The 20,410-nt window shown below is 45.4% G+C and overlaps 1 protein-coding gene across 1 annotated transcript in view; it reads left to right on the top strand.

Annotated features, from left to right (window-relative positions):
- LOC126203276 (leucine-rich repeat-containing protein 15-like) overlaps positions 1-20,410 on the top strand; it is a 123,479-nt gene that overhangs the window by 78,779 nt on the left and 24,290 nt on the right. The window contains exons 5-6 of the mRNA XM_049937532.1: positions 3,368-3,555; positions 17,986-18,160. Of these exons, the coding sequence (XP_049793489.1) occupies positions 3,368-3,555; positions 17,986-18,160 (363 nt within the window). The remainder of the gene's footprint in view (positions 1-3,367; positions 3,556-17,985; positions 18,161-20,410) is intronic.

Here is a 20,410-nt window from a genome sequence, read left to right on the forward strand (position 1 = left end):
TTCGACCAGTTGGTCGAATCGCGCAATTTTCAGATTTGTGGGCCATTTGAATGTCATAGTGGCCCAGTGTTGGATTGCATAGGAACGTGAGTACAGGCATACTCTTCTTCAAGACTCCGATCGAGTAAGTCTGGCTGCCATAAGGGAGGATCGCTGTGTTGTGCACTAACCACATCGTAATCTCTTCACATCTGCGCCTGTCATCCGAGAATAAGTAATGGACGCCCCGTAACATTCAGTGTAACCCAAGTCACTGGTTGTAGACTAGTAGTCGGGAATTAGCGTTCCATTTGTAGGCTGTCTGCCCCGATAGCTGAGTGGTCAACGTGACGGATTGCCGTCCTACGGGCCCGGGTTCGATTCCCGGCTGCGTCGGAGATTTACTCCGCTCAGGGACTGGGTCTTGTGCTGTCTTCATCATCATTTCATCCCCATCCGGCGCGCAGGTCGCCCAGTGTGGCGTCGAATGTAATAAGACCTGCACCAAGGCGACCGGACGTGCCCCGCAAGGGGCCTCCCGGCCAATGACGCCAAACGCTCATTTCATTTCATGTGTAGGCTTCCATTAACACCATGGCAGAACCGTCTGCATTTGGAGTGGTGCTGTGACTGGGAAGCGTGGAATTCTGACGAGCGGCGTCGCACTCTCTTTAGCGATTAATCGTGGTTCTGCACTACCTTCGATGAGCATCCTCGCTGAGTATGGGAGCGACCTGGGAAGATGACTCTTCTTCCAATATTTTGGTGAGGCGCAGTAGATTTACTCCTGGCATCATCGTGTGGGGAGCCATTGGGTAGGGAATTCTGATGGTACAATAGTGTGTCACAGGCATCCTGCGTCTTCATGTGTTTCCTCTCAAGCGAGAGTATCATGGTGCCCATTTTCAAAACACAATGCTCGCTCATATTGCGAGGTGCCAGGGCTTGCAGTGTATGTAACACTAAATTCTTCGAGAATCTTCATATATAAATGATGCTCTAAGCCCCCCCCCCCCCCTATTCTAACTCCAACTTTTGCTGTTGCACATGGATTAAAAAGAAACGCCAACTGACTGTAATCGACCATGCAAGTGGAGTAGAAAAGAGTTTGGCACCTGCAATAATTTAGTTTGATAGACATTAATTAAATAAAGGAAAGTTTCATTAACGTAGTGAGAAATGATAGGGTTGCTCTACCGATTAACAGAATGAAAGTTCTGTCCAAAATAACAATATGATTTATTATAACTCAAAATAATAAACAAAAACACATGAAACATTTACAATACATCACATTGGCTCAAACTGGATACTCAAATAAATGCTGTGAAGGTGAAGTTGTCCCTAAACCATATTGTGACATTTATGACGAAGTGGTATGTGGAGCCAATTCCTTGCAACTCAAGTCTTAAGAGAGACACACAGCCAACCCAACATCAATTGCTGCTACAGTAGTGAGAATTCAGACAATGAACACCCAAGACAGAACAAAGTTAGAAAAAGACGAACAGGCGCGCTCTGCTTAGCTCTGATTATCACCTAGGAAAATCTCTATCTGCCGGTGCTGCGGACATACATTACCAAACTGTCTTCTTAACTGCAAGAACACGATCTGGCGTACCGGAGGCGATGGCTGGTTGCTTCGACGTCCCGTCGTGGTGATGATAATGTCGCGAGTATAGCCCGAAACTAATTATACTGCACTGGTTGTTCCAGATTAAAGACTTCCTAGCAATACAAATGCGCCTCTGAGGGAGACGAAGAAGGCTCGCCACACAATCACTGACGGTACAGTGATTGATTTTAACAAGCGAAGTCACACTGTAACTCCGATACAGTCAACTTTAGCCAAAACTGCTCAAGACAGACAACATTTGCCGCTTGTACGCAGAACGCTCAATTGCCAACTGTACTCGGAAAGTTACGTTGAAGTCGAAACTTCAGCAACTTCGTCAAACAGTTACAATTAAATAAAAGTATATTAGACAGCCAACGGAAGGCAGGCTGTCCAGAGCAGCGAGAGCTCAGTCTTGTAACCTACTCCGACCGAAAGGCGAGAGCCGACTCCTTACACGAGCACCCGTACAAATCGAACACAGAACATTCCCGCCCCCCACGACAGTGGCCGTGGTTAACCGTTGCAAACAGCAACTCGAAAACCGGCGGAAAATTCCACTCTATTGCCAGAGCACTACCATTCCACCAATGGAGACTCTTGGCGCCAATTTCTGCGCCGATTTTGCTACGTCACGGAGCTATGCCCTGAGCAAGCCAATCACAATAACTATACGGCAGAAAACGCGGGAATTTGCGCGCCAAGGCTGCTTGGGAACACAAGTCATTCCCACGCCTCGCTGGTAGCCCGCCACAAAGTGTTTTCGCTAAGTTTCTGCGAAGTAACGGAACCTCTAACCCAGCCGCTACTTCAGGCCCATGCGGGCGTGTCTTTTGACAATGTCGGCGGTTGGAAAGCATTCACTCGACTCCCTCACACCCGTCGGCTTACCCTTTCAAGATCAGCAGATCCCGCCTGTCACAGGACCACCTGGGTGACGAGAGACGCTGCGTGGGAAGTCTGCATGTGAAGGAATAGCAACTTTTCACCGCATGCAATTAGAGAGGAAAATCGTAAGATAGAAATATAAGAGGGGGCTCATGCCACCTCTCAATATCTATGAACTATCTGTGTGATGTTGAGGTTCTTCCATGGCCAGCAAGATCGCCAGATCTGCCCTAATGGAACATTTGTGAAACCATATCCGGAAGTCAACTCTGCCCTAGTGCCAGAATCCAGTTACAACAACTGTGGGCCATTTTGCCTCAGAAGACGATGGAACGGCTGTAATATCTTTCCCAACCGAATCCAGGCCATAGGTGGTGCAACGTCATACTGGTAAGTGGGCTGAATTCGCCTATTTCTTTGTAAACTTGCTCAGTTTTGTAGTCACTGAAAGAATATCACATACAGCCTCATCCCGTGAACTTTCATTTCATTTCTGTCTCCCTTACTGGGTCCTTCACGTTTTTTGTCAGGCAGCTTTTTATAGACATGGTCAGGCAGTACCACCATTCTAAGTACAGTGTCCCATAAAATGGCTGCTCCATCTTGTGCATTTAGTCTGCTTACTCTAGTCAGGTACTATTCGGCTGCTACCAGGAAGAGCATAGCTACGGAACTGTCCTCGAGTTGGACATTGGCTGGACTTATTCACATGTTCTGTTGACGACTCAGCCATTCCCCGCCTATCTGTATCAGTACGCTGCTATCAAAGCTTTATGTGTATTTTGTCTTGTGTTCTGCCAATTGCTATATGCACTTTATCACTTCCTTTCCGGCCTGTAACAATAGCGGCTATAGTAAGCGCTGACGAACGCGTCTTTGCCTCAGAGTCTGGACCTGTCGTTCTGCGACATCGAGGCACTGCCGGAAACGTTCCTGCACCCGCCGAAGGACCTGCAGCAGTTGTGGCTGGCGGGGAACCGTTTCACGAAGCTGCCGGACGAGCTCAAGAACTCACACAACCTCAGCCTCCTGGACCTCAGCCAAAACCCAATCCCGGAGATCTCCAAGGCGCAGTAAGTATCGAGTACAACGTTGGGTGTCGTTGCAGTATTTCATAAGGCTACCACACGACTCTAGAACATGCACGTAACAGCCTAGTGAACACTGCGCAGTAACGGCAGTCAGCACTCGGAAGTAACTACTACTAAGTGATAAGTCAACCAGGGAGAGGTAGTGGGACAGGGGTTCGTATGGTTCGGTGCACGCTGGGCCAACTACACTCATGCTCATAAATTAAGGGTAACTGCAGAATGTGGTGCCATACAACGTGGAACTACACAAAACTGGCACTAATAGCATAGGCACATCGGGAACACACACGACACTAATCTGCAAGTCCACAGTATTGCTGATAAGTTAAGAAAACTGTCCCGAAACACATGTGTTACAAAACGCCACTGTTTCCTGCGCATGTAGCCAAGGATATGATCACCATGCACACATACACAGGCCGCACAATAGGTTGGCATACTCTGGATCAGGTGGTCGAGCAGCTGCTGGGCTCTGGGCTACAGCCTCCCATTCTTGCACCAGTGCCTGCCGGAGCTCCTGAAGTGTCGTAGGGGTTTGAAGACGTGCAGCGATACGTCGACCGAGAGCATCCCAGACGTGCTCGATGGGGTTTAGGCCTGGAGAACAGGTAGACCACTCCATTCGCGTGATATCTTCTGTTTCAAGGTACTCCTCCACGATGGCAGCTCGGTGGGGCCGTGCGTTTCCATCAGGAGGAAGGTGGGACTCATTGCACCCCTGAAAAGGTGGACATACTGGTGCAAAATGACGTCCCGGTACACCTGACCAGATGCAGTTCCTCTGTCAAAGACATGCAGGGGTGTACGTGCACCAGTCATAATCCCACCCCACACCATCAAACAACGACCTCCATACAGGTCCCTTTCAAGGACATTAAGGGGTTGGTATCTGGTTCCTGGTTCACGACAGGTGAAAATCCCGCGAGAATCACTGTTCAGACTATAGCTGGACTCGTCCGTGAACATAACCTGGGACCACTGTTCCAATGACCACGTACTGTATTCTTGACACCAGGCTTTATGGGCTCTCCTGCGACCAGCGGTCAGTGGAATGCTCCTTGCAGGTCTCTGGACGAATAAACCATGTCTGTTCAGTCGTCTGTAAACTAAGTGTCTGGAGACAACTGTTCAAGTGACTGCAGTAAGGTCCCGAGCAGGGATACCTGCAGTACTCTGTGGCCGTCTGCGGGCACTGATGGTGAGATATCGGTCTTCTCGTGGTGTTGTAGAGTGCGGACATCCCGTACTATGGCGCCTGGACACGTTTCCTGTCTGGTGGAATCGTTGCCATAATCTTGAGATCAAACTTTGTGGCACACGGAGGGCCCGTGCTACGATCTGCTGTGTTTGACCAGCCTCCGATCGCCCTAGTATTCTACCCCTCATAACGTCACCAACATGTGCTCTTTGAGCCATTTTCAACACACAGTCACCATTAGCACGTCTGAAAACGTCTGCACACTTACTCGCTGCACCGTGTTCTGACATGCACCAACACTCCTTTGCGTATGTGGACTGCTGCCAACGCCACCGTGCCACGACCGCGGGTCAAATGCACCGCATGGTCATACCCAGAGGTGATTTAAGCCCACAAACCGCCGACCAGAGCGCTGTTTCACCATGTATCAGCATTATCCTTAATTGATGAGCATGAGTGTAGCTTCAAAACCTGGACATAGTAGAAAAAGTATATAACATCCTACAAAAATGTGTTCTTTGTGGGCTTATGTTGTCGCTGTTTACGAATTCGATGCCGGGATTACAAAATTGAAATGGGCGGATTTAGTATGGCTGACCAAAAGTTGTAAGTTCAAGGGATTCGAGTTAAAATGAAAGTGAAAGGTATTTTAAGATCGCTGATAACAAATTAGAAGCCGAAACAATCGTACTGAAATTCTTTAATCGACATTTTACATTTTTTTCATAGAAATCGCAGTTAAATTCGTCGCTTGCGTCATTAACACTATTAGAAAGTTCACTGTCGGGTTGTGCACTGTCGGTTCGGAAAGCAGATCTTCTTCCTCGGGTGATTTCTGTTTACCTTCTTCAGTTGCCATTTTCTGGAAGTTCGAGGTGAGTGGATCCTAAGACGCCAGAAGCCGAGGCAATACACCATGCATCATTCTCTCATGGGAATATTTGCGCGCGAAATTGGGAAGCGACCCTTGAGTTTCCTTTCCTACCGTGAGTCGATATGCAAATGACTTACTTACTGAACTCGGAATTCCGTTACAAATTCTCCCAATGCTATTCTTAAGCGCTTAATGACATCTGAATATGCAGTACAGGCCTTTGTTGAAGAATAGGGTCGGCCGGAGTGGCCGAGCGGTTCTAGGCGCTTCAGTCTGGAACCGCGCGACCGCTACGGTTGCAGGTTCGAATCCTGCCTCGGGCATGGACGTGTGTGATGTCCTTAGGTTAGTTAGGTTTAAGTAGTTCAAAGTTCTAGGGGACTGATGACCTCAGAAGTTAAGTCCCATAGTACTCATTTGAACCATTTTGAAGAATAGGATTGGGTGAGGTTGCTTGCCCCATAGAAAAAGTAGTGATGCATGTAAATTATTAACATCAACGTAACCCCACCAAAATTTTTGACTAGGTTGTAGGATGGGTCAGTGTATCAATACATGTAGTCCAAAATATTTAACTCCATGGCAGTACAGCCTCATTGCTGACCCTTAGCCAGCTCTGCCTGATGAACCGCAAATTTGTTCGCGTCAGTGCTGCTACTTGTCATTACTGCCATAATTAATTACTCAAAAATGCAAAGGGGCGATTGATGTGGGCCTTGCACTCCAAGTTCACCATCCATGTAGGTTGCCACCTTGCAAAATCTTCTCGGTAACGTCGGACATCCTTATTCCGAGCTTCCTGCGCATCTTCACTTCGACCATCATCTGTCGGCAAATGATGGTTGAAGTGCTCACTATAGCAAATATCCACTAATACCAGTGCCGATGGCCCCTGTTTTGATCACAGCCGAGATAGAATCTTCATACGTCGGTCAGGGGCCTCAAAATTGCGCAGTAAAACGTTGAAACTGGTTGCCAAATAAAATAATTTTGGATACAAGTCAGCTGAAACGTGTTTAATTTGATATCCTCATTCGTGAAATGGTTCGGGAAAATCTCCACTTCGTCACTATCTCGGAGATGCTGTGGCTCATCGCTCGTGCGCCGACTTTAACGACACCACGCTCAAACTCACTTAAATCTTGATGACCTGTCATTGTAGCAGCAGTAACCGCTCTAACAACTGCGTCAGGCACTTGATGTCTTATATGAAGGGCTTATTTCACTAGTGGTACAAGTCCATTACCTCCACTTTTCTGTCTATAATGCTTCTGAAATTAATGTTCCGAACAAACAGAAAGAAAGGTTCATCTCTAACAAGATGCCAAATGCTTGAATAGTTCTGGTATCTCAACTGCAGATTTTTCAGCGCTCATTTAACTTTAGGACTCTGTATTTCACAATGAACAAAAATTGACTTGTACCACTATTGAAATAAGCCCATCATATAGGAGTTGCCTATCGAAGTACCGTATTCTGCCTGTTTACATATCTGTGTATTTGGATACACATGGCTATACCAGTTTCTTTGGCACTTCAGTGAATTATCTATTACATGCACCCTCCGTTTCTCGTTTCAAATTTTACAAGTATATTTGTAGCTATTAAAAATTCTTAAGCACAAATTTTCAGGAATATCTGTACAGGGATAAGAATCTGGATGAGGCTACGAGAAATTATTATATACTTTTTAATACGTTTTATATTGAAAAACATAAATTAAAATAATTATTTTCTGCTTTTAGTCTTGAGTATGTGAAATTTTTCAGTCGATTTGAAACATTTTTTATAAGATTACAACAAAGACGAGTGGGAAATTTTAGCTTTAGTTCAGTTTCTCTTCACCTGAGTCAACCGATATACTACTTCCTCCTGCTCACATCTTGGGGATACCCCATGGAGATAAAATCAGAGGGATTCGAGTCCACACGGGGGCTTAGCAGCAGTCATTCTTACGGCGAACCTTTCACGACTAGCCAGCCGCTGTGGCCGAGCGGTACTAGGTGTTTCAGTCCGAAACCGCGCTGCTGCTACGGTCGCAGGTTCGAATCCTGCCTCGGGCATGGAGGTGTGTAATGTCCTTAGGTTAGTTAGGTTTAAGTAGTTTTAAGTCTAGAGGACTGATGACCCCAGACGTTAAGTCCCATAGTGCTTAGAGCCATTTGAACCACTTGAACCCTCACGACTAGAACAAGTAAAGGGGGAAATACCTGTGGAAATCACCCTCCGCCACACATCAGTCACGAAAGCGCTGTCATCTGGTTCTGACCTATATCGAATTTTTCAAATTTGTAGCTGGCTGGAAAGTTAGTTTAAAATCAATTGGAACATTTGTACCGAAGAGACCAACAGACGAGAAAGCGATCCAATAAAAACGTGTTAAAAAGTGCCACTCCTGCAGACGAAGAACGATGTGAGTACATGATGGTCAAGAGATGTGCTCAGAACAACAGTGAGGTGACAAGAGCAGAACGGCACCCCAAGAAGATCGTGGGATTGGTCGACTGACGAATAGACAGACGGCAAGAGGTTACAGCAGGAGTGTCACGAAGAACCGTCAGCAAGCTGGGTTGAGGTATGAGTTGTTTTGCATTGTTTTGTGCCATCACCATACCACAGACATCAGGGACATGCATGGTGTAGAGCCAGCTACATCGAGTGGTCTTCTGTGGCATTCAGCGACGAGTGTCGCTTCTGGTTGTGTCGGTCAGATAGACCCTAACGTATCCGCAAACGACCTGATTAAAGGTGAGTGAAAACAACGATTCTTGAGATCTATACCTCTACAACTCCTGGATGATATGGAGACCAACTGGATATGACAAAAAGACTTTTTTGATAATCTTGAAGGGAGGCCGAATGCTTGCCATTATGCGGCAAGAATTCTTTGGACTTCTACATCTACATCTACATTTATACTCCGCAAGCCACCCAACGGTGTGTGGCGGAGTGCACTTTACGTGCCACTGTCATTACCTCCCTTTCCTGTTCCAGTCGCGTATGGTTCGCGGGAAGAACGACTGCCGGAAAGCCTCCGTGCGCCCTCGAATCTCTCTAATTTTACATTCGTGATCTCCTCGGGAGGTATAAGTAGGGGGAAGCAATATATTCGATATCTCATCCAGAAACGCACCCTCTCGAAACCTGGACAGCAAGCTACACCGCGATGCAGAGCGCCTCTCTTGCAGAGTCTGCCAGTTGAGTTTGCTAAACATCTCCGTGACGCTATCACGCTTACCAAATAACCCTGTGACGAAACGCGCCGCTCTTCTTTGGATATTCTCTATCTCGTCTGTCAACCCGATCTGGTACGGATCCCACACTGATGAGCAATACTCAAGTATAGGTCGAACGAGTGTTTTGTAAGCCACCTCCTTTGTTGATGGACTACATTTTCTAAGGACTCTCCCAATGAATCTCAACCTGGCACCTGCCTTACCAACAATTAGTTTTATATGATCCTTCCACTTCAAATCGTTCCGTACGCATACCCCCAGATATTTTACAGAAGTAACTGCTACCAGTGTTTGTTCTGCTATCATATAACCATACAATAAAGGATCCTTCTTTCTACGTATTCGCAATACTTTACATTTGTCTGTGTTAAGGGTCAGTTGCCACTCGCTGCACCAAGTGCCCATCCGCTGCAGATCTTCCTGCATTTCGCTGCAAATTTCTAATGCTGCAACTTCTCTGTGTACTACAGCATCATCCGCGAAAAGCTGCATGGAACTTCCGACACTATCTACTAGGTCATTTATATACATTGTGAAAAGCAATGGTCCCATAACATTCGCCTGTGGCACCCCAGAGGTTACTTTAATATCTGTAGACGTCTCTCCATTGAGAACAACATACTGTGTTCTGTTTGCTAAAAACTCTTCAATCCAGCCACACAGCTGGTCTGATATTCCGTAGGCTCTTACTTTGTTTATCAGGCGACAGTGCGGAATTGTATCGAACGCCTTCCGGAAGTCAGGGAAAATGGCATCTACCTAGAAGCCTGTATCTAATATTTGCTGGGTCTCATGAACAAATAAAGCGAGTTGGGTCTCACACGATCGCTGTTTCCGGAATCCATGTTGATTCCTACATAGTAGATTCTGGGTTTCCAAAAACAACATGATACTCGAGCAAAAAACATGTTCTAAAATTCTACAACAGATCGACGTCAGAGATATAGGTCTATAGTCTTGCGCATCTGCTCGACGACCCTTCTTGAAGACTGGGACTACCTGTGCTTTTTTCCAATCATTTGGAACCTTCCGTTCCTCTAGAGACTTGCGGTACATGGCTGTTAGAAGGGGGGCAAGTTCTTTCACGTACTCTGTGTAGAATCGAATTGGTATCCCGTCAGGTCCAGTCGACTTTCCTTTGTTGAGTGATTTCAGCTGCTTTTCTATTCCTTGGACACTTACGTGCGAGGATTTAGAGGAGGAACTGCAGTGCGGTCTTCCTCTGTGAAACAGCTTTGGAAAAAGGTGTTTAGCATTTCAGCTTTACACGTGTCATCCTCTGTTTCAATGCCATCATCACCCCAGAGTGTCTGGATATGCTGTTTCGATCCACTTACTGATTTAACGTAAGACCAGAACTTCCTAGGATTTTCTGTCAAGTCGGTACATAGAATTTTACTTTCGAATTCACTGAACGCTTCACGCATAGCCCTCCTTACGCTAACTTTGACATCGTTTAGCTTCTGTTTGTCTGAGGGGTTTTGGCTGCGTTTAAATTTGCAGTGAATCTCTCTTTGCTTCCACAGTAGTTTTCTAACTTTGTTGTTGAACCACGATGGGTTTTTCCCGCCCCTCCCAGATTTACTCGGCACGTACCTGTCTAAAACGCATTTTACGATTGCCATATCTTTGGTAAGCAGGATAGCAAATTGTATATTACAGCAGGATAATGTGAGGCCTAACACTGAAGTTCACAGACAGATGTACGGACCCTTGGCTGTCCTGCCAAATAACCTGATTTGTCATCTGTAGTCTGGAAAGCAATGCCAGCTAGCATACCAGCCAACAATGTTAATGAACTGACACATGAACTCTTTCAGGAATGGGAAGGTATTCCTCAAGATGAAATACAGGAGCTGTTTGCTTCCTCGGCACAATGAATACAACATACAAGGGTTCCACAAAAATATGGGAACACCGCGAGAAATGCATGTTTGAATATAAATGCAGATGCTAGCTCAACCTACGAGTGCCGCTGTAGTATGTAACGGCGAACGGCACCTATGCAGTGTTCTCAACACGTCCCAAATGTCGGCCACGGTCATAACACTGTTCTGTGTGGCTGTGATTGCACTGCGTCGGATCTAAAGGTATTAGGAAGTGGTGAAATTGTTGGCGCTCGTATGGTGTCTGCTTCCGTTATCGAGGTAGCCGAAGTGTTTGGCGTTACAAGAGGCACCGTATCGAAGATTTATACCACGTATAGGGAAAGTGCAAAAACGGCATCCGTTAAGTCGCAACGCGGACGAAATTGAGTGTTGAGTGATCGCGACAGACGGTCATTGAAGAGGACTGTGACGAATAATAAAAGGATGACCGATGCACAACTCACTGCAGAACTGAAAGTCGCATTGGCGAAGCCTGTGAGCAGCAGGACAATATGAAGGGACCTCTGTAAGCAGGGAACTGCAGGGCGCCGGCCGCTGTGGCCGAGCGGTTCTAGGCGCTTCAGTCTGGAACCGCTCTGCTGTACGGTCGCAGGTTCGAATCCTGTCTCGGGAATGGATGTGTGTGGTGTCCTTAGGTTAGTTACGTTTAAGTAGTTCTAAATCTATGGGACTTATGACCTCAGATGTTAAGTCTCATAGTGCTTAAAGCCATTTTTGAATTGCCGGGCAAGCTGGAATTCCAAAACCACCCATCAGTGATGCAAATGGCCACAAGAGGAAAACATGGTGCTGAAGCCGTGCAACCTGGACTGTGTAGCAAAGAAAGAAAGTCATTTGGTCGGATGAGCCTTGTTTCGCACTAACTTTTGGCCGACCTTGCGTCCGAAGAGTGAAACACGGTGGGTGTTCAGTGGTGATCTGGGCAGCCATATTGTGCTATTCCTTGTGCCCCGTAATTATTCTGCAAGGTCGCGTTACTGACAAGGGTAATCTAGCTATTTTGCTTGATCACGTCCGTTCCCTAAATGGCGGCGCTGTGCTCCAAGACAACAGAGCCGCCGTTCACTAAGCTCACATCCTCCTGCATTGGTTTTGTGAGCACGAGGATAAATTGTCACGTCTCCCCTGGCCACCATAGTCAACAAATCTCAGTATCACTGAGCATTTGTGGTGTACTTTCGACAGATGGGTGCGTGGTCGCTATTCACCTCCATGATGGTTATCTGAGCTTGCCTCTATTTTGCACGGAGAATGGTACAAGATTCCCTTGAAAACCGTGAAAGACCTCTACGTATCCACTCAGACTGTTGGAAGCTGTCTTGAATTCCAAAGGGTTTCTTACGCCATATTAGGTACGGTACTGTGTTATGGTTTTGGTGTTTCTATATTTTTGTCTGCCCCTCCCCCTCCCCCCGGCCCCCGTACACTCACTATTCACCTCCATGATCGTTATCTGCACGTCATTGTGAAGAATTCCTTCATGTTCCTGAAACACATATTGTCGTTCACATGGGTGTCACACCTTATACTGACGCTGACGATGGACACCACTTCAGAATGGAATGTAAGTTTAATCATTTAGTACACATTACGTAATGGACATCTCCACAACGTTTGATGAATTACGAAGTGATGTAAAACTTTCACTTTCACTTTCAATTTTGTGTCAGTGTATTTCAAATTCACATGCTGAAGTACGAGGGGCGTTTGAAAAGTCCGTGCAAAAATAAAAAACCATTTGCATGTTGGGGGTAAACCTTTTTTATTTTTTGACATAGTCTCCTTTTAGACTTACACACTTCATCCAACGCTGTTCCAATTTGTTGATCCCTTTCGAATAATACACTACTGGCCATTAAAACTGCAACACCAAGAATAAATGCAGATGATAAACGGGTATTCATTGGACAAATATACTATACTAGAACTGACATGTGATTACATTTTCACGCAATTTGGGTGCATAGATCCTGAGAAATCAGTACCCAGAACAAACACCTCTGGCCGATATAACAGCCTTGATACGCCTGGGCATTGAGTCAAACAGAGCTTGGATGGCGTGTACAGGTACAGCTGCCCATGCAGCTACACGATATTGTGACGAGCCAGTTGCTCGGCCACCATGGACCAGACGTTTTCAGTTGGTGAGAGATCTGGAGAATGTGCTGGCCAGGGCAGCAGTCGTAAATTTTCTGTATCCAGAAAGGCCCGTGCAGGACCTGCAACATGCGGTCGTGCATTATCCTGCTGAAATGTAAGGTATCGCAGGGATCGAATGAAGGGTAGAGCCACGGGTCGTAACACATCTGAAATGTGACGTCCACCGTTCAAAGTGCCGTCAATGCGAACAAGAGGTGACAGAGACGTGTAACCAATGGCACCCCATACCATTACGCCGGGTGATAGCCAGTATGGCGATGACGAATACACGTTTCCAATGTGCGTTCACCGCGATGTCGCCAAACACGGATGCGACCATCATGATGCTGTAAACAGAACCTGGATTCATCCGAAAAAATGACGTTTTGCCATTCGTGCACCCAGGTTCGTCGTTGAGTACACCATCGCAGGCGCTCCTGTCCGTGATGCAGCGTCAAGGGTAACCGAAGCCATGGTCTTCGACCTGATAGTTCATGCTGCTGCAAACGTCGTCGAACTGTTCGTGCAGATGATTGTTGTCTTGCAAATGTCCCTATCTGTTGACTCAGGGATCGAGACGTGGCTGCACGATCCGTTACAGCCATGAGGAGAAGATGCCTGTCATCTCGTCTGCTAGTGATACGAGGCCGTTGGGATCCAGTACGGCGTTCCGTATTACCCTCCTGAACCCACCGATTCCATATTCTGCTAACAGTCATTGGATCTCGACCAACGCGAGCAGCAATGTCGCGATACGATAAACCGCAATCACGATGGGCTACAATCCGACCTTTATCAAAGTCGGAAACATGAAGGTACACATTTCTCCTCCTTACACGACAACGATAGTTCAGGTATACATGCCGACGTCGCAAGCTGAAGATGAACAGATAGAGAAAGTGTATGAGGATATTGAAAGGGTAATGCAGTATGTAAAGGCGTAAGAAAATCTAATAGTCATGGGCGACTGGAATGCAGTTGTAGGGGAAGGAGTAGAAAAAAGGTTACAGGAGAATATGGGCTTGGGACAAGGAATGAAAGAGGAGAAAGACTAATTGAGTTCTATAACAAGTTTCAGCTAGTAATAGCGAATACCCTGTTCAAGAATCACAAGAGGAGGAGGTATACTTGGAAAAGGCCGGGAGATACGGGAAGATTTCAATTAGATTACATCATCGTCAGACAGAGATTCCGAAATCAGATACTGGATTGTAAGGCGTACCCAGGAGCAGATATAGACTCAGATCACAATATAGTAGTGATGAAGAGTAGGCTGAAGTTCAAGACATTAGTCAGGAAGAATCAATACGCAAAGAAGTGGGATACGGAAGTACTAAGGAATGACGAGATACGTTTGAAGTTCTCTAACGCTATAGATATATCAATAAGGAATAGCGCAGTAGGCAGTAGGCAGAGGAATGGACATCTCTAAAAAGGGCCATCACAGAAGTTGGGAAGGAAAACATAGGTACAAAGAAGGTAGCTGCGATGAAACCATGGGTAACAGAAGAAATACTTCAGTTGATTGATGAAAGGAGCAAGTACAAACATGTTCCGGGTAAATCAGGAATACAGAAATACAAGTCGCTGAGGAATGAAATAAATAGGAAGTGCAGGGAAGCTAAGACGAAATGGCTGCAGGAAAAATGTGAGGACATCGAAAAAGATATGATTGTCGGAAGGACAGACTCAGCATACAGGAAAGTCAAAACAACCTTTGGTGACATTAAAAGCAACGGTGGTAACATTAAGAGTGCAACGGGAATTCCATTGTTAAATGCAGAGGAGAGAGCAGATAGGTGGAAAGAATACATTGAAAGCCTCTACGAGGGTGAAGATTTGTCTGATGTGATAGAAGAAGAAACAGGAGTCGATTTAGAAGAGATAGGTGATCCAGTATTAGAATCGGAATTTAAAAGAGCTTTGGAGGACTTACGGTCAAATAAGGCAGAAGGGATAGATAACATTTCATCGGAATTTCTAAAATCATTGGGGGAAGTGGCAACAAAACGACTATTCACGTTGGTGTGTAGAATATATAACTTTGGCGATATACCATCTGACTTTCGGAAAAGCATCATCCACACAATTCCGAAGACGGCAAGGGCTGACAAGTGCGAGAATTATCGCACAATCAGCTTAGCAGCTCATGCATCGAAGCTGCTTACAAGAATAATATACAGAAGAATGGAAAAGAAAATTGAGAATGCGCTAGGTGACGATCAGTTTGGCTTTAGGAAAAGTAAAGGGGCGAGAGAGGCAATTCTGACGTTACGGCTAATAATGGAAGCAAGGCTAAAGAAAAATCAAGACACTTTCATAGGATTTGTTGACCTGGAAAAAGCGTTCGACAATATAAAATGGTGCAAGCTGTTCGAGATTCTGAAAAAAGTAGGGGTAAGCTATAGGGAGAGACGGGTCATATACAATATGTACAACAACCAAGAGGGGATAATAAGAGTGGACGATCAAGAACGAAGTGCTCGTATTAAGAAGGGTGTAAGACAAGGCTGTAGCCTTTCGCCCCTACTCTTCAATCTGTACATCGAGGAAGCAATGATGGAAATAAAAGAAAGGTTCAGGAGTGGAATTAAAATACAAGGTGAAAGGATATCAATGATACGATTCGCTGATGACATTGCTGTCCTGAGTGAAAGTGAAGAAGAATTAAATGATCTGCTGAACGGAATGAACAGTCTAATGACTACACAGTATGGTTTGAGAGTAAATCGGAGAAAGACGAAGGTAATGAGAAGTAGTAGAAATGAGAACAGCGAGAAACTTAACATCAGGATTGATGGTCACGAAGTCAATGAAGTTAAGGAATTCTGCTACCTAGGCAGTAAAATAACCAATGACGGACGGAGCAAGGAGGACATCAAAAGCAGACTCGCTATGGCAAAAAAGGCATTTCTGGCCAAGAGAAGTCTAATAATATCAAATACCGGCCTTAATTTGAGGAAGAAATTTCTGAGGATGTACGTCTGGAGTACAGCATTGTATGGTAGTGAAACATGGACTGTGGGAAAACCGGAACAGAAGAGAATCGAAGCATTTGAGATGTGGTGCTATAGACGAATGTTGAAAATTAGGTGGACTGATAAGGTAAGGAATGAAGAGGTTTTACGCAGAATCGGAGAGGAAAGGAATATGTGGAAAACACTGATAAGGAGAAGGGACAGGATGATAGGACATCTGCTAAGACATGAGGGAATGACTTCCATGGTACTAGAGGGAGCTGTAGAGGGCAAAAACTGTAGAGGAAGACAGAGATTGGAATACGTCAAGCAAATAATTGAGGACGTAGGTTGCAAGTGCTACTTTGAGATGAAGAGTTTAGCACAGGAAGGGAATTCGTGGCGGGCCGCATCAAACCAGTCAGTAGACTGATGACCAAAAAAAAATCACGAGGCATCACAACAACGTTTCACCAGGCAACGCCGGTCAACTGCTGTTTGTGTATGAGAAATCAGTTGGAAACTTTCCTCATGTTAGCACATCGTAGGTGTCGCCACCGGCGCCAACCTTGTGTGAATGCTCTGAAAAGCTAATCATTTGCATATCTCAGCATCTTCTTCCTGTCGGTTAAATTTCGCGTCTGTAGCACGTCATCTTCGTGGTGCAGCAATTTTAATGGCCAGCAGTGTAGGAATTGTCCAAGTCTGCAACATAGCTATTAATTGCTGCAGTCGTCTCCTCGTTTGAAAAAAATCTTTGTCCCGATAGCCATTTCTTCAAATTGGGGAACAAATAGGAGTCCGAGGGAGCCAAGCCCGGAGAACAGGGGGGGGGGGGGTATGAAACGAGTTGGAATCCTATTTCCATTAATTTTGCGACCACAGCTGCTGAGGTGTGTGCTGGTGCATTGTCGTCATGGAAAAGGACATTTTTGCGGTCCAATCGCCGGCGTTTTTCTTTTGATCGGTTTTCAAACGGTCCAACAACGATGAATGATATGCACCTGTAATGGTTTTACCCCTTTTCCAGATAGTAGATGAGGATTATCCCTTACGAATCCCAAAAGACAGTCGTCATAACTTTACCGGCCGAAGGATGGTTCAAATGTGTGTGAAATCTTATGGGACTTAACTGCTAAGGTCATCAGTCCCTAAGCTTACACACTACTTAACCTAAATTATCCTAAGGACAAACACACACACCCATGACCGAGGGAGGGCTCGAACCTCCGCCAGGACCAGCGAAGGATGGTCTTCGCCTTTTTTGGTGCAGGTTCTCCCTTGGTAACCAATTGTTTAGATTGTTGTTTGGTCTCAGGAGTATAGTAATGTATCCATGTTTCATTGACAGTGACGAAACGACGCTTACAGTCCTGCGGATTCTTACTGAACAGCTGCAAACCATCCTTGCAACACTTCACACGATTCCGTTTTAGGTCAAGCGTGAGCATTCGCGGAACACATCTTGCGGATAGCTTTCTCAGGTCCAAATGGTTATGCAAAATATTATGTACCAGTTCATTCGAGATGCCCACAGCACTAGCAATCTCAAGCACCTTAACTCTTCTTTCATCCATCACCATATCATGGATTTTATCATTGATTTCTGGAGCCGTAAACTCCACAGGGTGTCCAGAACGTTCAGCGTCACTTGTGCCTATATGGCCACTCCGAAAATTTTGAAACCACTTATAAACTGTTCTAATCGAAGGTGCAGAGTCACCGTAATGTTTATCAAGCTTCTCTTTAGTCTACTGAGGTGCTTTGCTTTTCATAACGTAATGTTTAATCACCACACGAAATTATTTTTCGTCTATTTTTTGACAATGACTCGACTTCCTTGATTCACACGAATGCCAAACACAAAGAAATAGACCAATATGGCTGAAACTTGGTGTGCGTTCTTTCCAAAGATGCTACTAACTAAACATGACCTCGATACACTCGATGCGCGCCGCTAGTGCCATCTCTCGGACTTAGCACGGACTTTCCAAACGCCCCTCGTATTAAGAAATCGTAGCCCCAGGAATGCTTCCCCACGTGCGAGTAACTGCTTTCCTAAGCTGGGAACGTGTAAGGCGAGAGCCGGTGCTGAGTGTTGCTTCCTGCGCCTTCCCAGGCCGTTCCCGGCGTCCCTGGAGTCGCTGACGACGCTGGTGATGACGTACATGCCGGCGCTGCGCGTCGTCGACGGCTCGGCCATGGCCAACCTGACGGGCCTGCGCGAGCTGCAGCTGCACCACAACCCGCGCCTGTCCGAGCTGCGCGGCGAGCTGCCCTACTCGCTCCGGAAGGTCAGTCTTTCCGCCCCACCAACACACGTCGCAATTTGGTGCCCTAAGCCTTGTACCATACTAGAGACGAGACGTTGTTTAATGTTGTCGACAAAAATCTAGAAAACTTCTAGGCAAATGCACTTCAAATTTTTACACAATTTCTGTGAAACATTTGGACAGACATAGGCCATATATTTTTTAATACACGAGGGGCTGAAAACATAAGGATCCAAAGCACAGACACAAAGTTTTGAGAAAAATAGACCTTTGTGAAATGCACATTTGCAGGGAAAGCACCAGTCTCATAGGTCCGACTTGTCTTTTAACCAATTATCATCATTTACATTTTTATAGAAATTTACGTACCAACTTTATGTTATCAATAATTCTCAATTAATATTTACGATTATTATTATTATTATTATTATTATTAATATTGCTCCAAAACATTTTAATTTATAGACTAGTAACAACAGTGTCTTTTTGATTGTTGTGTAGTTTGTAATTAATCTGATACTAGAATCAGAATATAAAGAACTATTAAATGCACCACACACACACACACAATTATAGCCTATCCCTACACTTCATGGTCCTCGTTGACATCATTTTCGTTAAGCATATTCTCCGGCTTGAGGTTCACATGAAACTGTCTGCTCACTTCAGGCGTGAAATCTAGTGGTTTAGTACAAGTTTATGCGTTTCAAGTTTGATCTAGCAGTTCTGCCCAGTCTTTGTGTTTCAAGTTTGACGCTTCCTTTCCACCTACATATTTGGGCATTAGATTTTGCAAGTCATCCGTAAACTGAGGGGAAATAAAATCTGGTCTGCCTCGGTGTGACTTGAAGGAAACAGTGGGCTATGACGACTTCAGAAGAATTTGTTATTTTAAACAAAAGTTCACTGAAAACGGTTGAAAATTTCACCACTGTAAAATTTCGGAATTGTACATTATTACCACAAACATCAACTTTTATTTCGTAGTGAAGTCAGTTACACTCTTAAAGGTTGTAAAATCCTCAGCATCCAGTTTACACTGACTGCTGAAATCATGGAATGTTAAGTTGTGGTGGGGCATTCCTTCAAGAACTTCCAGTTTTTGCGAAAAAATGGGCATCAGTGTACCCATTGAGAATTCCTGCACCAATGTCCTATGGGTCCATATGGAAATGAATATATGAACATCAGATTGTTGAGACAGTTTTTCGCAAATGTACATGTGTACAGTATAGGGGCACAGCACTGATAAACCTGGTCAACAGATGTGAGAAGCGGGCATACAAGCTATAATCTCAAAATCGACGTAGGTGTGCTTTAGGCCCTTATGGTTCTCAGCGCCTCAAATGAATAACATACGATAGGGAAACCTTGTCAGCAAACATCTCGATTAGTTCTTCATTGATTTACTTCAAATCTTTGGACTATACTCTAATAAGCATTCAGACAGACACTGGCTATGTAATTTTTTGAAGAAGAAAGTTCAGTTTTTATGACAAGGATAGACTCCTACTCACCATAAAGATGGCACTAGGAGTTGCAGACAGTCACAACGAAAAGACTTATACAATGAGCTTTCACCCAAAGCCATCCCCAGAAGGGAAAGGTAACACATACACATATTTACAGAAGCAAGCACGCCTCACACACACATGACAGCTGCCTCCAGCTGCTGCGTATTTGTCCATATATATACCCCCTCAAAGGACAAGTAGCTCTGTGTTAGAATGAAGTTAGTAACAGCTGCCATCCCTTCCACATCAAAATATCCCTCCCGTACTGCCAGGCCACCTGGCGACATTGGGTCTGCAGTAACAAGAACTCCCTTGCTCAGTATGCTGAAGGTCTCACAAAGGCCTTCACAGACAGGCACTCACCCCCGGACTTAGCATGCAAACAGATTTCCCGAGCCATACACACACACACTCCCAATCATCCCACCGTCCCAACCATACACATAGGAGCGCCCCCTTCTTCACTTAACACCACACAAGACTGGAACAACTGAACCACATACTTACAGGGCTTTTATTACCTGTCATCATGCCCTGAAATGAGGGACATCCTATCTGATATCTCACCACCCCTCCTAGTATGAAGCCCCGTCGCCCACCCATCTCCACAACATCCTAGTCCATCGCTATACTGCTCCCAATCCCAATCCCTTGCACAAGGATCATATCCCTGTGGAGAACCTACTCGCAAAATCTGCCCAATCCATCCACCCAGCACTTCCTACTGGATTCCTGTCACAGGCTTATCCTACCCCAG

This window comes from Schistocerca nitens, chromosome 9 (assembly GCF_023898315.1).
Source record: "Schistocerca nitens isolate TAMUIC-IGC-003100 chromosome 9, iqSchNite1.1, whole genome shotgun sequence".
In the NCBI taxonomy this organism is placed as follows: Eukaryota; Metazoa; Arthropoda; class Insecta; order Orthoptera; family Acrididae; genus Schistocerca; species Schistocerca nitens.